Source organism: Rhincodon typus, chromosome 16 (genome assembly GCF_021869965.1).
Source record: "Rhincodon typus isolate 14 chromosome 16, sRhiTyp1.1, whole genome shotgun sequence".
Taxonomy (NCBI): domain Eukaryota; kingdom Metazoa; phylum Chordata; class Chondrichthyes; order Orectolobiformes; family Rhincodontidae; genus Rhincodon; species Rhincodon typus.
The window spans coordinates 55868304-55888882 of record NC_063347.1 but is presented as its reverse complement, the minus strand read 5'-3'; the positions used below and the strand labels follow the sequence as shown (position 1 = coordinate 55888882).

At 42.2% G+C, this 20579-nt stretch overlaps 1 protein-coding gene across 1 annotated transcript in view; it reads right to left on the bottom strand.

Moving 5' to 3' along the window:
* Nucleotides 1-237: 237 nt before the first annotated feature.
* LOC109929435 (protein SSUH2 homolog) overlaps nt 238-20579 on the bottom strand; it is a 35336-nt gene continuing 14994 nt past the window's right edge. The window contains exons 7-12 of the mRNA XM_020529114.2: nt 16246-16308; nt 13672-13754; nt 10639-10731; nt 6692-6797; nt 5509-5616; nt 238-2349 (exon numbers count right to left, since the gene is read on the bottom strand). Coding sequence (XP_020384703.1) covers nt 2209-2349; nt 5509-5616; nt 6692-6797; nt 10639-10731; nt 13672-13754; nt 16246-16308 — 594 coding nt within the window. The 3' untranslated portion in view covers nt 238-2208. The remainder of the gene's footprint in view (nt 2350-5508; nt 5617-6691; nt 6798-10638; nt 10732-13671; nt 13755-16245; nt 16309-20579) is intronic.

Here is a 20579-nt window from a genome sequence, read left to right as displayed (position 1 = left end):
CAAGATGCCCCAAAGTGTTTTACACCATTTAATTATCTGAATTGTAATATAGGAATGATAATAGCCAATTTGTGCACAGCAAGATCCCACTAACAACATGATACTGACCAAATAATCTGTTTTTAGTGATATGGATTGAATGATAAACACTGAACAAGACAGTGGTATGAGTTTGCCTTCAACAGGATGTTTTACCTGATGCAGCAAAAATATGTTATCACCCATAAACTAAGAATTGGGGGTCAATATTCTTGTTGTTGAAGAATCCAATAAACGTTTATTACAAATAACTATTATATACAAACATTACATTCCTCAGGTACATATATGTCTGAGCTAACAGTAATTTATTAGGTTCAACAAAGGAGTATGCTTTCAGTAGAGGGTCATGCCTCAAATTATCTGAGGTAAGATTGATATGAGATCTTTATACCTTCAGATTACATGTTATGATACAATGATGAAATCATGAGCATGTCTGTTAAAGGCATACAGACAAACTGACCATGAGACTTAATACAGACACTGGATGCTGCAAATCTGAAACGGAACTGAAAAGTCATATCACACTTCAAACGTTAACTTTGCTTTTCTCTCTCCACAGGTGCTGCCAGACACTGGTGTCAAACCATGCTCTTCTTTCAAACAGTGCTATCAAATCTTTTCTTTACACCTGAGAGAGTGGTTAGGGCTCCCGGTTAACTTCTCATAGAAAATATGACTCTGACAACAGTGCAATACGCCCTTGGTACTGCACTGGGATGTCAGCCCAGATTTTGCTCTTAAACTCTTGAGTAGGAGGTTCAAGATTCTTTATGACGACTTTAAGCTCTAGAGCGGATGTTTAAGGGAGGGTCTCGCTTGCTAAGAATGCAAAAGCACATTTCAGACCTCCAGAGGCAGGCTCAAAGCATTGCCAAACCCGTAGCCAGATCCAAGTGGCTGGCACTAACACTGAGGGTACTCTTAGGCCACAGCCAGAATGCTCCATGGCCACAGGAACTAGCCTAGTCATATTACAGCACTGCCTCCAGAGTCATGTAGGTATCAGTCAATGGGTGGGTGAGGTTGGGATTGAGAATGTTTTGAACCTATGACTGAAAATACAGCAGAGTGTCCCACGTGCAGCAGATTACACTCCAGCAAATTGTAGGAGGTGGAGGATAGACACAGAACACAAAGTCTGGGCAGAAAATAAATCCCAGTCACTTTACAGCAGTAAAGGTCAACAGGGGAATCATGTCACTTCTGGCTAGGATCAGTGGTGTCACTATGTGCAGCTGTTGTGATATAAATGCAGCATGAGCACAGGGGCTGGTGAGGGGGAATGTTAGAGATTAACATGTAAACAAGACGTTCAGGCTGACAAGGTAGAACAGCAGGAAGCATCTGCTGGATGGAAACCTGGGCTCACTGCCACTATTATGTGCTCATGGCAATGTGCTCAACAATGCTAAGATAAAACATTGATAGACTATAAATAAACTAATCTTTATTTATAAAGTGAATGGTATTCATTTATACCACACACATTCATTTACTTAGGCACCAGTAAACATGTGGCACAATTTATTGGACCCTGAGGTCTACAAGTGGCGCCCATATGCCAGGATCACAGACTCCAAATCTCATGTAGTACAAGTTGAGCCTTAATATTCATAGAGAACAATAGATCTTTATAGGAGTAGAAAGTTCATCAAGAGTACTTTCTATTTAAATGATACCTGTTTTCTCCATGGTATAGGTCTTGGTTCTGGCTGCCTTGCTTTACAGCTACTCCAAATGCAACTTCTATTGAGGATTGAGGTCAGGAGAGATACAGAACTGGCTTTTGACTCATTATCATGTGGCTTACGCTCTCAAATGAGATGTACACCACCCCGCCCCCCCCTACAAATTACCGCTACCAAAATACCACTGCAGCCATGACCAATTAACCAGCTTCGAAAGCTTGCAATTGGCAAACAGGCGTTTGACTCATTAACCTGCTTTGTGCTGGTGTTGGTTGAGGAATATATGACGGTCCTAACAAGCAAAGAAACAACACTTTGTTTTTCTCAATAATATTGAAAACTCTTTACCCCTCCCCTGTCCAGCACCCCCAATCCCCTTTCTCTGAGGTGGTTGGACACTGGAGGTGTGTGAGAGGTCGGGGGTGGGGGGTGCTCAGGTTAAGGTTTTCCTTAGAAAGATACTAAAGGCTGGACATCAGAGAATGGTACACTGGCACTTGCTGGGATAGTCCGGAGCATAGACATTGTTTTCTGCGCCATACACAAAGTAGCTGTTCTCCCGTCCTTTCCACTGGAAGTGCACCTTGGTTACAGGAATCAGTTCAATTGTCTGTCGCTGTAATAATAGATAGCTTCATTATGTGTGTTGAGTAAGGAAGAGGTGAATAAAACACAATAAACACCATATCGTACTAAACTGCAATTTTACCTCTTCCACCCACCCAGGATCATTCTTTAAAAGAAGGACTGCCCATTCTCTTGTTCAGCTTGCTATTTAGTAGCTGAACAATGGTCTCCTGAATGCATTTTATGAATTCTGTGCCCTCCATACATATTCACATAGAAACACAGAAAATAGGAGCAGGAGTAAGCCATTCAGTCCTTCAAACCTGCTTCACCATTCAATTTGATCATGGCAGATCATCCAACTCAGTACCATGTTCCTGCTTTCTCCTCCTATCCATTGATCTCTTTAGCCCCAAGAACAATATCTATCATCACCGTGAACGTGTGCAATGTTTCGGCCTCAGCCATGCTATGTGGCAGAGAATTCTAGAGGCTCGCCACTCTCTGGGTGAAGAAATTTCTCCTCACCTCCGTCTTAAATGGCCTACCCCATATCCTTAGACTGTGACCCCTGGAACTGGGCACTGAGCAAAATTAGGATAGTTGAAATCTTCAGCTATCTTCTATTGTTACTTGCCTATTGTTTCTGAATTTCTTGACAATTTACCCTCTAACTCCAACTCATTGTTTGGGGATCCATATTCCCAACAATGTGACTGACCGTTTTCTGAGGCTGAACTCGTATGGCCTTTTATAGGACTCCTTCTAGCACATTAGCCCTCCTCACAGCTGTGATGGCATTTCCACTTTCAAGATACTCCTGAAAACCAAACTCTTTGGCCCACTGGTGATCTTCCCCAACACTTTAACCACTTTGGTGTCAAATGCGTGTTGAACATCCTTCTCGTGAAGCATCTTTAGATGTCTTTTCAATGCAAGTTGTTATTATGGTGAAGGTAAAACAGCAGGAAATGATTCTTTATTTTGTGAATTTGTTTTGTATTCATTCCCAGAGAATGGAGAACATTTTCACTTCAGACATCCAAGGCAGTATTGAACACTGTCCAAGTAGCTACTGACTAAAGCTCCCACTATCCTCAACCACTGTAGAACTTCCCCTCCTGCTCTGGTGGGATATTTTCTATTTCCAATGCCACTTTGTGACTGGGCAGTTCTGTGCTGTTGAAGCTGGCCAACTTTTCATAGGGTACTTACAATCTGCAGACTTCTATCCCATAAGTCAGAGTGTTTTAATCTGAATCTCTCAAATATTGAAGTTCAATCACACCCGATCCCCAAGGATTATGCAACACCTTTTAATGTCATCTGGTTGTGGAACACGGATGGTCTATTCAATTGTCAGAATAATGATGAACTATTCTAAAAATGCCTGCACTTAAGAAGTGATCCAGCATCAATTCCAAAGAATGTTTCCAATTCCTCCAACCAGTGTGTATAGAAGAGTTGTTTTTCAGTTTCTCTTCTGAAGGTCCAGTTTTGAAACTATGCCATTGAGTAATAAATTCCCCAACGGGGGTCAATATAATTTTTCCTTCCTGAGGGCTCCTCTTGAGATTTTCTCAAAGGTTAATTGTTGTTTTTTGGGCACTATCTTTTGGTTTTTTGGGGCTACTTTTAATTCTCACTAGGCCATTTGTTGGATGATGCAGTCATGAAGAAACAACACCTTCTGTACTTGTGTTGATATTTGGAAAGTTCAAATTCAAGCAGAAGCAGAATTAGAATAATCCATCAATTTCCTCAACTGTTATCAACTCTCCATTAAACTGAAAGCCACAACAAACAAGAAAAGCATTAATTTCCTGGACACCACATTCTTTAAATTGATACAAGCCTAAGTTAACAAACATTTTATTCAGTTTAACTGAGACACACTTTTACAGACAAAAAGCCATCCGTCTAAATATACTTTCCACAGATTGGCGAGGTCAAAGCTTACGAAATTCTATTTCACCTACATAAAGCTTGAAGGTTTTAACCAGGTAGTTACAAACCTGTTTACTGTAGACCAGATTAAAATTCACCATATGACCGTGTACTTCTAGCAAGATCCACTACATTTTTTCCAAGTAAAGCAGCCCATGATCTTATGCAAACATAAATTAGAGATTCTACATTCATTTGTAAGGGATTCATTATCTCATTGACTTAATGTTTTTTTTTGGATTCCAGTTAGCTGAGTATTCTTTCATTGACCAGTTTAAAACTGGTCTCTCCCCCTTGTAGATCTGTTCTCCCCTCACACCTCCCTTGCGGATTCCTTCTACCCTCAACCCACCTTCTCTCTTCATCATGCTCCCCTCTCCTATGCAGCTTTTTTCACCCTCTGCAAATCCTCTTTGGGCTTCCTTGTTCCCACTCACCCCCAATGCCCAAATACCCCTCCCCCAACAATACCACTACTCCAGACCTGACAGATACAACCCTAGGATCCTGCATCAGGCCTTTCCAGTCCCCTCTTCCTGCTCCCATCCTGGTCTTAGTCCCCTGCAGATATTCTCTCCATGACTCCCTCACTGCCAAGATTTACTTCTGAAACTGCTATGATTGGAGGAGCAACACTTAACCATTTCTTGTGTGTGTGTGTGTGTACAAGTAGGTGGGTGTGTGTGTGGGTGGTAGGCTGGCATGGAGGGGCAGACTTTCTCTGCTTTGTCACCCTGGTGAGTGAATTTTCTTGGGACATCTGGGAACTTTCAGGAATGCCCTCATCACACTCCCTGCCAGCACCCCTTCTCAGAGCTCCTGTGTATTTTGAAGGTACTTACTCCACTGACAGAAATTTCACAGACACTGCACAGTGGCACAGTGGTTAGCACTGCTGCCTCACAGCGTCAGGGACCTGGGTTTGATTCCACCCTTGGGTGACTGTCTGTGTGGAGTTTGCACATTCTCCCCGTGTTTGTGTGGGCTTCCTCCATGTGCTCTGGTTTCCTCCCACAGTCGAGAGATGTGCAGATTAGGTGGATTGGCTGTGCTAAATTGCCCATAATGTCCAAGGATGGGCAGGGTAGGTGGATTAGCCATGGAAGAGAAGGGTTACAGGCATAAGATAGGGGGTTAGATTTGGATGGGATGCTCTTTGAAGCGTTGGTGTGGACTTGATGGACCAAATGGCCTGCTTCCACACTCTAGGGATTCTATGATCTTGGGTTGCATTGTTGGTGGGGGTATGGCCTATTCTCACCTGCTGAAGTATACACGCTGTTCTGCCAAACTTTTCCTGGTGTTGTTGAACCCCTTGCTGGGAAATCTGATCAATTAGAGAGTCTGGAAAACCAACTATAGTGTAGACCTGAGGGAAGAAACAAGACAGGAATAGAGAAGTTATAACATTTGCAACATCAAGTCCACTGATTTTCTTCAATCTTCATCTCTTTCACTTGTAATTTCCTTCTTTGAGTGTAAATGTACTCACTGAGGTGAAGAATGTCAGTACAGCGAAGTGAAACACTCTGACAATTTTGTTATCCAGAATCAGCACCAGAAATCTCCAAGCTGGATACTGTGTTTTACTGAAAAGGGCCATTGTTACAGTGTGAGGAATGAAAGGAATTAGATGGGAGCTTAGATCAAGCTGGAATGAATGTTGAGGGAATATAGCTGGCAACTATCAATATTTTACATTGCTAAGTGTTTGAACTTAGGTTTCCTTTTTTAAAGAGATCCTTTTATTTCATTGAGATTGAAGGGTCTCAGTATCAATCAATCACACCAGGTTGTTTTGGAGCCTGTCACAACCAATTAGATTAGTTAGAATGTCGATAAGAAAGATGTATATTTACATATACCTCACACAACCATGTGGTGTCCTGAAGTGTTTCAGAGCTGATTTATGTACCTTTGGAACATAGTCACTTTTGTAATCTTGGAAATACAGCTGCCAATTTGTATAAAAGAAGACCCCATAACAATTAGATGACTTAGTTGGGATGTTAATTGAGGGCTAAATATTTACCAAGGCACTAGGGAGAACTCACTCTTTGAAAGAATTTCTTGGCAACTTTTACATCCACCAGAGGGGAAGGTGGGGATATGACATTTTTTTTTGACATCGAGAGATTACCCAAGCACATTAAAAAAAATTTGAAATATTCTCTCTGCAAGGAATTCAGTGAAATCCCTGGAATTGTTGCCATGTATATATGGGATAAGATGGTATATATGCTTGTGTTTTATTACGTAATAAAAATTGTACCTCACTAAACATGGTCTAGCCACCATGTGGACGCACATTCAGGATCCCTCGAGAACTGGTTTCTCTGATCACTTATTACATTACATCTCAACGCCGACACAACAGACAAGACACTTGATCAATAGACAGCAATATGAAATAAGCAGGATGTCCAGAAATATCCCTCTCTTACCTGATAGCTTTCATCGGCAAACACATTCTGTCCAGTCACTTCATCGAAGAGTGCCACAGGAAGTCCAATTTGTTGGTCAGCCACTTGTTCAAAGACATTATTGGTCCTGGATCAAACACAACAACAGATTCTTTGCTGGCTGATGCAGGTGAAGCAGTGCTCCTTGGCACTCTGGTCGGTATTTAGCCCTCAGTTAACATACTCAATTAAGTCACTTATGAATTTTGTTTGCGGGATCTTGCTCTGTACAAATTGGAGGTTGCATTTCTTGGACCATGGGGTGTATAGGTGGGAGTGGGAGTATGGTGTAGGGGTCGGAGTTGGTGTCGGGTGTAAGGGTGTAAGTGGTGTGGGGTGGGAATGGGCATGGGTTTAGGGGAACATAGAACATAGAACATTACAGCGCAGTACAGGCCCTCGATGTTGCGCCGACCTGTGAAACCAATCTGAAGCCCATCTAACCTAAACTATTCCATTATCATCCATGTGTTTATCCAATGACCATTTAAATGCCCTTAAAGTGGGCGAGTCTACTATTTTTGCAGGCAGGGCATTCCATGCCCTTACTACTCTCTGAGTAAAGAACCTACCTCTGACATCTGTCTTATATCTATCACCCCCAATTTAAAGCTATGTCCCCTCGTGCTAGCCATCACCATCCGAGGAAAAAGGCTCCCACTGTCCACCCTATCTAATCCTCTGATCATCTTGTATGTCTCTATCAAGTCACCTCTTAACCTTCTTCTCTCTAACGAAAACAGCCTCAAAACCCTCAGCCTTTCCTCATAAGACCTTCCCTCCATACCAGGCAACATCCTGGTAAATCTCCTCTGCACCCTTTCCAATGCTTCCACATCCTTCCTATAATGCGGTGACCAGAACTGTACGCACTACTCCAAGTGCGGCCGCAGCAGAGTTTTGTACAGCTGCAACATGACCTCATGGCTCCGAAACTCAATCCCTCTACCAATAAAACCTAACACACCGTACGCCTTCTTAACAACGCTATCAACGTGGGTGGCAACTTTCAGTGATCTATGCACATGGACACCGAGATCTCTCTGCTCATCCACACTACCAAGAATCTTACCATTAGCCCAGTACTCTGTATTCCTGTTACTCCTTCCAAAGTGAATCACCTCACACTTTTCCGCATTAAACTCCATTTGCCACCACTCAGCCCAGCTCTGCAGCTTATCTATGTACCTCTGTAACCTGCAACATCCTTCCGCACTATCCACAACTCCACCGACTTTGGTGTCATCCGCAAATTTACTAACCCATCCTTCTACGCCCTCATCCAGGTCATTTATAAAAATGACAAACAGCAGTGGCCCCAAAACAGATCCTTGAGGTACACCACTAGTAACTGAACTCCAGGATGAACATTTCCCGTCAACCACCACCCTCTGTCTTCTTACAGCTAGCCAATTTCTGATCCAAACCGCTAAATCACCCTCAATCCCATGCCTCCGTATTTTCTGCAATAGCCTACCATGGGGAACCTTATCAAACGCTTTACTGAAATCCAAATACACCACATCAACCGCTTTACCCTCATCCACCTGTTTGGTCACCTTCTCAAAGAACTCAATAAGGTTTGTGAGGCACGACCTACCCTTCACAAAACCGTGTTGACTATCCCTAATCAAATTATTCCTTTCTAGATGATTATAAATCCTATCTCTTATAATCCTTTCCAACACTTTACCCACAACCGAAGTAAGGCTCACTGGTCTATAATTACCAGGGTTGTCTCTACTCCCCTTCTTGAACAAGGGGACAACATTTGCTAGTCTCCAGTCTTCTGGCACTATTCCTGAAGACAATGACAACATAAAGATCAAAGCCAAAAGGAGTGGGTATTGGGTGTAGGGGTGGGAATGGATGTGGGGTGGAAGTGAGTGTGGGGTGGGAATGGGTAGGGGTAGGAGTGAATGCTGGGTGTAGGGGTTGGAGTGCGGAGTGGGGCTGGGTGTGGGAGTGAGTGTGGGGTATCAGGTGGGAGTGGGTGTAGTGTGGAGTGGTGGAACAAGTGGAGGCTTTAGGGGTTGGAGTGAGGCCCCACAGGTATGTATTTTGCAGCCTGATCCATATGGGGTGATCATTGAAACGACAACCATCCCCCACTCTGTTTGTCAACCTAAAGATGCTGAGGCCAATTGCATTGTGACCACTCTCCAGTCCCAACATTTAGATCCAATTAGCCAATCTTGACATTTAAAACGTTACCCTCACTGGTGATCTGGGTGTAGAATGTCCCATGTAAGATATTATGAATGTAATATCTCTGATTCTGCAGCAGTCACTGAAGTTCAGGAGTGTTGCTAAGAGGAGTTCACTAGCACTGGTTTGAGGAATGCGAGAGAAACTGCAGATTGAGAAGGGTAAAATCAGCTGGAAGGAGGTGTGAGTGGAATTTAAACTCCAGCAAAGAGCTGTTGGGCCAAATGGCCTTTGTCTGTGCTGCAAATTGTAAAACAACATAAGGCATGAATAGTGCAGGTGAAATAAACACCAAAATATGACAGTAACTGATAATAAGGGATCCATACTGTCCCATATAACCAAACCTGGGAGAACTGGAACACATTAGCGAGTTACCAGTGAAGGTGACTTGCAGTTGTCTGAATCAATCCATCAATATGATCTTTGATAACCAGATCTCACTAGCACCTCCTGTGTGACAGGCTGCTTTTTATTAGGGCTACGTGTACTGGTTATCTGGAGGTGCGGTGAGGGGTGAGAGGGGGAGAGACACAGTCATTATATAGGAATAAAAGTGGATGACAACAGAAAAGATCTCAAAGTCTCTTGTGTCAGGAATCAATTCACATTGTAGTATGAGGGAGTGGAAAATTAAAGCACTTCTTACAATCGGTAGTGAAAATGAATGCTTATCGGCTACTTCAAGTGGGTACAGACAGTAGGATATACTTTGTTTCTTGTCTGTTGCTGTTGTATCAAACCATCAAAATGGCCTTAGCACTTCATCATTCAATGCAATTAGTGCATGTAATACAGGGTGAAGTCCCTGTAAAAACACAACATGGCATTGCTAAATTACATACACATGAAATAAGGCAAAGTGGAAGCGTACAGAGATGGGGAGGCAGAGATTGGAAAAACATCACAAAGGGCAGGATTTCACAATTAAAAACTTGGAATTCCATCAGGAGATGAATATTTCTCATTCCTGAGCATCCTTGGAATAGTATGGAATTAAAAGTTGCCTTAATAGTAACTTTGTAACCATCAATTGCTGTTAAAACCCAGCTGGGCTCACTAATGCCCTTCAGGGAAGGGAATCAACTGTCCTTACCCAGTTACATGTTACTTCAGAACCACAGCAATGTGTTTGATTCCTTGGGCAATAAACACTGGCCTAGTCAGCGAGATCCACATCCCTTGAACAAAACAAGTCCCTCGGTAAGAGAGATCAGAACTGGCAACATGTCCTCTACTGCAAATAACTGGGATTGATTTTGCTCACATGGTTTGTATTGGCCCTGGATTTTCCACTGGTCAGACAGTCGTTATACCAGTGTAGATGGGATTACACATGGGGATTCTGTGGGAACCTCGTCACAGCAGATGCCAAAGGATGCCCGGGAAATTGAATTTTCTGTTGGGTAATTCCCCTATGCCTGGAACTTTCTGTAAGTCTCCATATTAATTGAAGATTTCTGATGGTTCCGAGGAAATGAAGTAAAATAACTCTCTCCGTTTGTAAAAGAAAGGCAAAGAATTCTGAGTGTGATTGCCGCTGCTTGGAAAATTCAACCCTGTATGCATTCACTCGATGTAAGCTGCAGGAGAAATAAACTTGCCAAACTCAGCAGAGGCACCACACAATTCCCACCTGAATTAGAATAAAGGGTGTACAACAATACCTCTAACTGAAGGGCCATAGGGATTACAGTGCTCTATCTGACCCTGACACTTACCATTTTACTGTCAGCTGTATGTAGAACAGCAGATAGCCACTGGTTTTGCAGACATGGCAGGTCCGAGTGCCTCGGCCTAGACAAGGGCCACACCTGAACGTAAGGACATAGATGTTATCTGGAGCAAACCTATTCATTCTGCAGACACTTTAAAAAGTCAAACACTGTCTATTGAATATCTTAGTGTTGCATCTAGACAGTGGGCACATGATGCATTTTTGGGTCCAAAGGCTCAATTTTGGAGGCGCCAGCAGCAAAAGGCCAACAGCAATTTATAAACGTGAACTGTCAACTTTAAAGAATAAAATTTAACTGAGAGCCTGTGCCACTAGCGAGAATCTCTGCCACTACACCAATGCACACAGCAGGCAATTTCATGGAGCAATGCACAGAACGAGACTTTTGAGCCTATCATGCCCGTGCTGACTCTTTTGGTGAGCTGTCAAACAATCCCACTCACTTGCTCTGTCCCCACAGTCCTTCAAGTATATTCTGGTACTCTGCCACTCTTAACAATCAGTCCTTCATGCCAGTTCAAGTTCAATCAGATCGTAGTTGATCTGTATCTTAATTCCCACCTTAGTTCCATGATTCCTGAGACACATACTTAGTTTTGAAATTTGCAGCTCCGCAACTGACTTTTTTTGGGAGTGGGGCAGATTTGCAGATTTTGACTGCTGTTTGTGTATGGGTGTGTTTTCTGACCTTACTTCTGAACAGCTCAGATTGAATAATAAGAATTTGGCCCCACTGACTCGTAATGGTTACCTGAACTGTTCAAGTACACTCTTCAAGGCTGCTCAGTCTGGATTGCAAATTTGCAGATTCTAGAAGAGTTACAGAAATTAACAAGAGACCAAGTACTTCTCATATCCATATGGTACACAGGTCCGAGTATCAGACTGTTGCAATTGATGTTTGTCTGGTGAAGGACAGATCAGTTCTGATGATCAATATGAGGCTATTAGTGCCAAAGGACAAGTACTAAAAGTGGGAAATAAAGTCACAAATTTACCAGAAGCAGCCAATCAATGGAGAAATGTGACTTTTACAAGTACAGCAGGCCACTGGAACATATAACAACACATTGAATGAACAGGATGAGGGACATAAATGGATTGGGAACTTGAAGTACAAAACGGAAGGCAACAAAATGCTGTGTAAGCTCAGACAGTGGCTCTGTGAGTGGCTAGGAAGAGATCATGAATCTTTAAAAGGAATCCTATTAATATAAGGTGGAGATTGAACAGCAACAGTCCAGAAAGAGAGAGATTGCAAGATAGGGGATGTAGTTTATTAAGGCCAAGAAATATAATATAGACCAGGCATACTGCCAGGAGCAGAGGCTCAATGTGATCAGGAAGTCTTAGTGGCTACAAATAAAATTGGAGACAAGATAACGAAAGAAGTCAAACACAAGAATTACAAATTTGAAGAGAGTGTACATAAAGATTCTAGGTAGAGGATAGCTAACCCTGCCCCATAGATAGACTTGGTGTCCTCTTATAGAATGTATAAGGCTAAAACAAGGCTAGTGACATGAGGTTTTGAAGAAAAACTGGGGGATCAAGATATGAGTAGATTCACTGATGAGAGGAAAAGTAATTTTGAAGATTTTCTTGGCTTTGTTCACAACGAGTACTTAGGAACTACATTTTTGCAGGGAGATCAGCTCAAAAGGGAAGTGTTTCTTTACCCTCCAAAAGAGGCACCAAATGCTGTTGGGACACTCTGGAAGATAAATACATGTGTATAATGGTCTAAATGATGCTTCTACAGTCTTCTCAGTTAAGGTCTAACTTATTAAAGTTGGGTTGTCTTCAGTTAATAGCAGACCATACTGGGTTTTCCAGGCACCATGAGGAAGCCTTTAATTTTATGATGTGTGTTGATGATATTTTGTGTGGTGGGAGCAGTGAATTTGAAAACAATTCTTACAAATGAGCTTAAGTAGAATTCAAAATTGGAAATCAGGATTCTGGGGAATTTAAGGATATTTGATTGGAAATCAGTCACTTTACGTCAGTAATCTTTAGAAAATGTTACAAAAGCAAAGTTGCTGGAAAAGCCCAGCAGGTCTGGCAGCGTCTCAGAATGGAGGAAGGGTCACCGGACCCGAAACGTTAACTCTGTTTTTTCCTTCAGAGATGCTGCCAGACCTGCTGGCCTTTTCCAGGAACTTTGTTTTTGTTCCTGATTTACAGTATCCGCAGTTCTGTTGGTTTTTATTTAGAAAATGTTAGCCTCATTGTTATTCGTCAAAGTTGGGCCTCGCGAAAAGATGCAGTGACTTCCAAAACAGAAGGCTAGTTGGACAACCAAATTGGCTGGTCACCCAAACAAGGCTAGATGCCAGTTTTGAAGTATTAAAGTTGAGTAAAACTATGAAAAATCCCATGGTGGAAGTTATTACTTGATCAAACATTTAAATCTTAAAGATGGAACATTGAGTTTTGAACTTTCTATCATTGGGAGATGCCAGAAACATGAAACTAGTTTTTAGTGATGGGTTCTGAAGTGCAAAAGGATTCATTTTTTTTCCAGGGAGAGGGAAGTAAATGCTGTCCTTTAGTTGGGAGGCTGAAGAGATCAGAAGAATAGTAAAAAGTACATTAGCAGCTGTGGGCTCTGTTTTCATCAAATGAGATTGGACAGGGATACCCGAGACATGATGGAAGTAAGGAACATGCGATGGTTATAGATCAATTGAGGGATAATTAAATGAGAACGTGACTGTGTTATGTACACGTTGTACACATAGGGAACAAGTAATCAGTGGAATTGAAGTTTTGTGATGAACAGGTTGAAATTAAACGCTGACCAGAAAAGTATATGCCTTGATTCTGTGTAACCGACCTCTGGTGTTGAATAGTGTATGGGGATCCCTCCTGAACCTCTCTAAGCTCTATAAATCAGAGCTGCTGAAGCTCAATCCGAGGTCCACCTTTACTCAATTGCACCATGTAATCAGAAATCTATCACAGGAGCACAATTCTTTGCAGCACAGTCTAAACAAAAGGATTTTTTATTTACCTTTTCACCCCTCTGCCTCCACACTGGATGCACCTCTTATTTCTGTGCACTATTCCTCGGCTACCACATGGCAGACATTTGAGCTGCAATTAAAAAGAACTGAATGTACGTGACATGCTCATGGAAATCAGTCTCAATTACCCAGAGATTACATATGGCTCCGAAACACTCCAGCTCACCTTCGCGCTGTGCAGCAGAGGACAAGTACCAGCCCTCATAGAGGAACTCAGTTTGTAATAGTCACTGGTAGAAGAGCTGGAAGGAAAGGCAGGAGGGTGACAATGAGGATCTCTTCACCCAACTGAAGAACTGAAGTTGCTGAAGAGCAATATTGAGTGGCGTGTAAAACTAACAACCCACCCAATCGTAACGGTTCCCTGCCTAGCGAGAATGGTCCCCCATGACGCAGGAATTTGCCTGCATTCAATACAGAAACCAGGTGAAGGATTGTGTGTAGCAAGCAGTGTGGCTTGGGACTGTCCAAACTTTACTCCTTTTTAATGCTTCAATTTACTTTCTCACCTCCACCCTTCCCTCCTCCCCACAACAATGAGTGTTAACTTGGCTAGATGGGTATTCTCACCTGTAAGCCAGATAGCTGTGGAATCAAGCCTGTAAGTCTTCTTAGACTTGAACACAGAACTAAGGTGGGCCCTCTCAGTGCAGTACTGAGAAAGTGCTACACTGTGACAGGCACCAACTCTCAGGCCCCTTCTGCTCTCTCAGGTGAATGTGAGATGATGGCATGATCTGAGAAGGGGCGCTCTCTCACGTCTCACTATCAATACCTATCCATTAATGTCACTAAAATAGATTGCCATGTTGCTGATGGTTGGATCTTGGTCTGCATAAACCTGCTGTTGGATTCCTGACATATCGCACTTTAAAGGTTGTCTGTAAAGTGCTTTGAGATGTTGAGGTCATTGAAGTTGCTGTGTGAATTCAAAGGCAGGCTGTTTTTGAAATCCAGTTCAATTGAATATTGTGTCCTGGTCTTTATATTTTAATATTGCATGCTACAGGATTCTGGCTGTCAATACCAGATAAGCCCCACGCACCCCATGCCCACATACCCTGCTGGTTGGTATCCTCACTCACTCTTCAAAACACTCTTCTATTTGTCAAACACTCTGTTAAACATTTTTAGTCAGAAACATTTCTAAATTCTACTTTTAAAGCTTGCTTTTCCACAACAGTGAAATTCTGCCCGTATCAAAATAACTTATTGTCTTAGTTCCCAGGGTGCGGCTAAGTTGGCAAGACTATCATTTATTGCCCATCACAGTGTTAGGCCATTTCACAGAGTGGTAAAGTGGTTAACTAACAGCTACAGACTGGAGTCACATGTCGATCAGACTCGACAAGGTCATTGTTTCCTTCCCTAAAGGACCACAGTGGCCTTATCACATTTCAATTCTCAAATTATCACAGTGAGATTGGATCTTCTATCCTGACTGGACGAATAGCTCATACCATGAATACTGGTCCAGTTACATGGCCACTACAAGATAAGGTGAGGACGTGCCCTGGTCTGTGCCTGTGGCCTGAGCAAGCCCATAACAGAGAACACCTAGACCCCACACAAAGTCTGAAATTCTATGTATTTCCCAATGTGGTGTTCACATTCAATCTCTAGTCAGTGCTGACTTAGTGAATCTGAGCTGTGTTGTCCAACTGGCATTTCTGGGCCAGAGGATATGAGGGGTGAAGTTATGTTGAAGGAGTGCTGCACTTTATTGCCACCCAGCAGCTTCCCACTGATAAGCAGATAGAATTACAGTGGGCCATTATTCTGACTATAGCTCACCTAGCAACATCTTGAACTTTAATTGCAAAATTTGTTTCAAAGAATGGCCATATAGAAGGAAGTTGGCTGCGGATTCCTGAGAGAAAGACTTGGGACTGTCAAACCTAATGAGGTGTCAAGGAAGCTCCAATGGTCGGACTTCAAAAAAAAGGAGAAATGCACTAAAAACTGAACTTTAATCCACTGTGAGTAGCTCAGACTATGAACTTAATGATAAAAATAGGTACCAGTCTGGGCTAAAGTCATATTTACCAAGTTCCCAGCGATAGGATCTAAAAGTGAGCTTCAACCTTGGCGTATGTGTGTGTTAACAGCCTCATTGTCCCATTGTGTGGTGTCAGGGTCACAGTTTTGAGAGTTGCCACTAAACTCAAGTGAAGGAAGGGAAAAAGAGTTTCTGTTACTCAGTGCTGCCATCTAGCTCCTGTCAAAAAGAACTAGGACAAAAGGACAAAAGAATTTCAAATCAACCTGCAAAGAGAAGAATCTCAAAATTGACTGTCTGGAATTGTAATAACTTGGAGAACGCAGGATCTGGGTGCAATACTGTGATGACACTGCAGCCAAATAGTCTGCAACAGTTTTAAGGGGAATCTGCAAGGTGCTGGTTTAGCTGCTGGTATTGTCCACTTACCAGAGTTAGCAGCTTCAGATGTGGAGAGGAGGAAAGGAGAATAGGATGTTGGTTAGTTAATCCTATCACACAGACAGAATACATGTAAATAACTGCAAACTATAAAGAATGAACCATACAATCTCTTACTCACCATCCCTTTTCCACCACACTGCGAACACCTATATCTCCCCCGGCCCTTGCACTTGTGGCAACACTGAAACAAAACATAATTCATCGAATGAAGCTGATCTCCAGCAGCCCAACTGCAGCTTTACAAAATGCTACAAACATCAGTTGCTCCTCAGGGATAGCTTCTTATGTTGTGGGAACATTGTTTTTTTAATTCACAGAGGTACTATATTGGCACTCACTTGAGTCAATCTTTAGCTAATAACGAATAGTCACCAGTTTTCTGAGGACAGATAGTTTGAATTTTTACAAACAATTCAGATGGTGTGATGATATTAATATTTTCCATGAGATTGACAGTGAAAAATGACTCTGTGTATTCTGTCAGACTCTGGTTTGTCAATCACTTCATGTACATGCCTCAGGTGGAATATCAGATGGTCTTTATTTTAGCTGAAGATGCTCCTTAAGTGCAGTCTGTGTCAATTGCTTGTTTTTCTGCATCAGAAACATCCAAATGTAGAAATCATTGCTCTGAATGCTGTTTAAACATGTGAAATTCTGATGGGAAGTCTGTTGCGTTTCAATTTAAACTAGAGAACTTTGAAGACATTTTGACAAAATGCCTTTGACCTTCCTTTGCTTGCTATTGATCCATCACATATCCTGATCACTTACTTTCCTCAACAAAGTTAAACTGGACTCTCAGCAGGGAATTGTCTGTTTACCAGCAAGCTGTGTTTTCAACCACCTCCAATGCTGTAATGAACTGAAACACCTTAGCACGATTTAAGAGTGTTAACCATGTATTTCATCTATAGATTAACTTTCCTGTTGACTGTTTAAACACAATAGGCTTCATCAGGACAATGTTTTCCACATGTTCACCATGTCATGTTAATGACAGCCATCTAATACTCAACTGCTTATCAAGGACTGATTAACTCCATGGGTTAATTTATTTAAAACAGTAAACCATTTTTAATGTATGGAGCAGACAGTACAGCAACTAACTGAGTTTTCTCTGGCTGCAGCTTGCAAACACAAAGCAGACATACTGCCAGGCAGAGTCACAGTACTGCACACACACAGTACATGGAGTCCTTAAAGAACAAAGAACAAAGAACAAAGAAAATTACAGTACAGGAACAGGCCCTTTGGCCCTCCAAGCCTGCACTGACATGCTGCCCATCACAACTAAAACCCCCTACCCTTCTGGGGACCGTATCCCTCTATTCCCATCCTGTTCCTGTATTTGTCAAGATGCCCTTTAAAGGTTACTATTGTATCTGCTTCCACTACCCCCCCCAGCAGCAAGTTCCAGGCACCCACCATCCTCTGTGCAAAAAACTTGCCTCATACATCACCTTTAAACCTTGCCCCTCGCACCTTGAACCCATGGCCCCTGGTAACTGACTCTTCCACCCTGGGAAAAAGCTTCTGACTGTCCAATCTGTCCATGCCCTTCATAATCTTGTAGACCTCTATCAGGTCGCCCCTCAACCTCTGTCGTTCCAGTCGGAACAACCCAAGTTTCTCCAACCTTTTCTTATAGCTAATGCCCTCCATACCAGGCAACATCCTGGTAAATCTTTTCTGTACCCTCTCCAAAGCCACCATATCCTTCTGGTAGTGTGGTGACCAGAATTGAACAGAAATTCCAAATGCGGCCTAACTAAGGTTCTATAAAGCTGCAACATTACCTGCCAATTTTTAAACTCAATACCCCGGCCGATGAAGGCAAGCATGCCGTATGCCTTGTCGACTACCTTTACCACCTGCATTGCCACTTTCAGTGACCTGTGTACCTGTACATCCAGATCCCTCTGCCTATCAGTACTCTTAAGGGTTCTGCCATTTACTGTATATTTTCCATCTGGATTAGACCTTCCAAAATGCATTACCTCACGTTTTTCCGGATTAAATTCCATCTGCCATCTCTCTGCCCAAGACACCAACTGATCTATATCCAGTTGTATCTTTGACGGTCCTCATCACTATCTGCAATTCCTCCAACCTTTGTGTCATTGGCAAACTTACTAATCAGACCAGTTACATTCTCCTCCAAATCATTTATATATATTACAAACAGCAAAGGTCCCAAAACTGATCCCTGAGGAACGCCACTAGTCACAGCCCTCCATTCAGAAATGCTCCCTTCCACTGCTACTGTCTGTCTTCTATGACCAAGCCAGTTTTTTATCCATCTTGCAAGCTCACCTCTGACCCTGTGCAACTTTACCTTCAGTATCAGCCTTCCATGAGGGAACTTGTCAAAGGCCTTCTGAAGTCCACGTAGACAACATCCACTACCCTACCCTCATTGATCATCTTTGTCACTTCTTCAAAAAGAAAACTCAACCAAGTTAGTGAGACACGACCTCCCCTTCACAAAACCATGTTGCCTCTCACTAATACGTCTATTCTCTTCTCTTCTCAAAAGATGAACTCTTTTAATGGTAAGGTATGACACTTTATTCTCACTCTTTGTACAATAGGCTCCCCTCAACAGGATGGATTAGAGCTCAACCAACTGAATTAGAACTGGAAAGATTGGATTAGGCAGTCTGAAAAAGGTTTCAATTAGTTGAACTATAAAAATCTATCATAGTAAAATAGATATTTTATTACAACAAAAAGAGTGCAGGGTTTCACAACAGTCAGATCATCAGTAAAAATCAGAGAGAGAAATCGGGATTGGATAGAATTGGTTCAGTTTCATGAAGACAAGATAGATTCAGACATCATTGGGTAAAATTGATAAGATTATGTTAAAATAGAGTAAAACATAGCAGAAAGATTAGGCTGGTAAGGTTTGAACAGAATTAGGACAAAAGACATTAAGACAAGAAAATTCTGAGGTAATGAAGGGCACATTGTACGTATAAATTATTTCTCTAATTATTTCTATTTCTGTTTCTGTTTCATATTCATCACAAGAATCGTAGGTACGCATTTTTGTGCAGACAGAGAGTCTTTGCTTCAGCCAAAATGACTCCAGGGATCCATACCGAACGCTGTGGTACAGAACTGGACACAGGCTTCCAGCCGCGAAAACACTCTTCAGCCACCACCCTCTGCCCTTTGTCACTAAGCCAATTTTAGATCCAATTTACCAAATTTCCCTGGATCCCATGGGTTCTTACCTTCTTGACCAGTCTTGCATATGAGAATTATCAAAAGCCTCACAGATACTAATATAAACTACATCCACTGCACGACCCTCATTCACCTGCTCAAAAAACAAACCTGTCAGGCATGATCTCCACCTGGCAAAGCCGTGCTGACTATCCTTGATTAGTCCTTGCCTCTCCAAGTAGAGATTTATTATGTTTTAATCCCATAAGTCTTTCCAAATGTTTCCCCATCGTAGATGTTGGACTCACTGGCCTGTGGCTTCCTATCATTATTCCTGAATAATGGTGCCACATTAGTTGGCCTCCAGTCCTTTGGCATCCCTTCTGTGGCTGAAAGGGGATTTGAAAAAATTAATGTCAGAGATCCTGCAATATCCTCCCTTGCTTCCCAGAACAGCCTGGGACATATCTCACCCGGGCCTGGGGATTTATCTAACTTTAAGATGGTTAAAACCAATAAAGCTTCCTCCCTCTGAATTGTAAGTTGTTCAAGTATATGACAGACCTAATCTTTTACTATGTCACTAAACTCTATTGTTAATATAGACGCAAAGTACTCATTTAAAACCTCAGCTTTGTCTTTCTGCTCCACAGACTACTACTTTGGTCCCTATTGGGCCCTACTCTTTCCCTGGTTATTCCCATCCCCTAGTATACTCATAAAATGCTTTTGGATTTTATTTTATTTTATCCACCAGTGTATTTCCATGTCCCCTCTTTGCTTTCCTACTTCCTTTTTTAAGCAACCCCCGCGCACTTTCCATACCCCTTTAGGGCATCCACAGTATCTAGTATCTTCAATATCTATCGTAAGTTTCCTTTTGTTCCTGATTCAATCCTCCACATCCCTTGACATCCAGGATTCTTTGGACTTGTCAGTCCCATCTTTCACCTTTATGGGAATGTGTTGGTCCTGCACTTATTATTACACTTTCGAATGTCTCCCACTGCTCCAGTGTGGATCTTCCTGAGTGACTTTTGCAAAGAAGGATTCTCGGAGAGACTAATCAAGTTCTACAAGTCTACACCAAATAAATCCTTTAGGAAGGAACTTCTGGACAAGACAAAAGGCTAATCCTTGATGCATTGCTTGAAGATGGATGTATGTATGAAACTATCATGGTAGGCTAACAACAACAACAACATGCTTTGGATGCATCCAGCAAAGCACATCAAATTAACAAACTGTAACAGATGTGGTTTGTCACATTTACCCAAA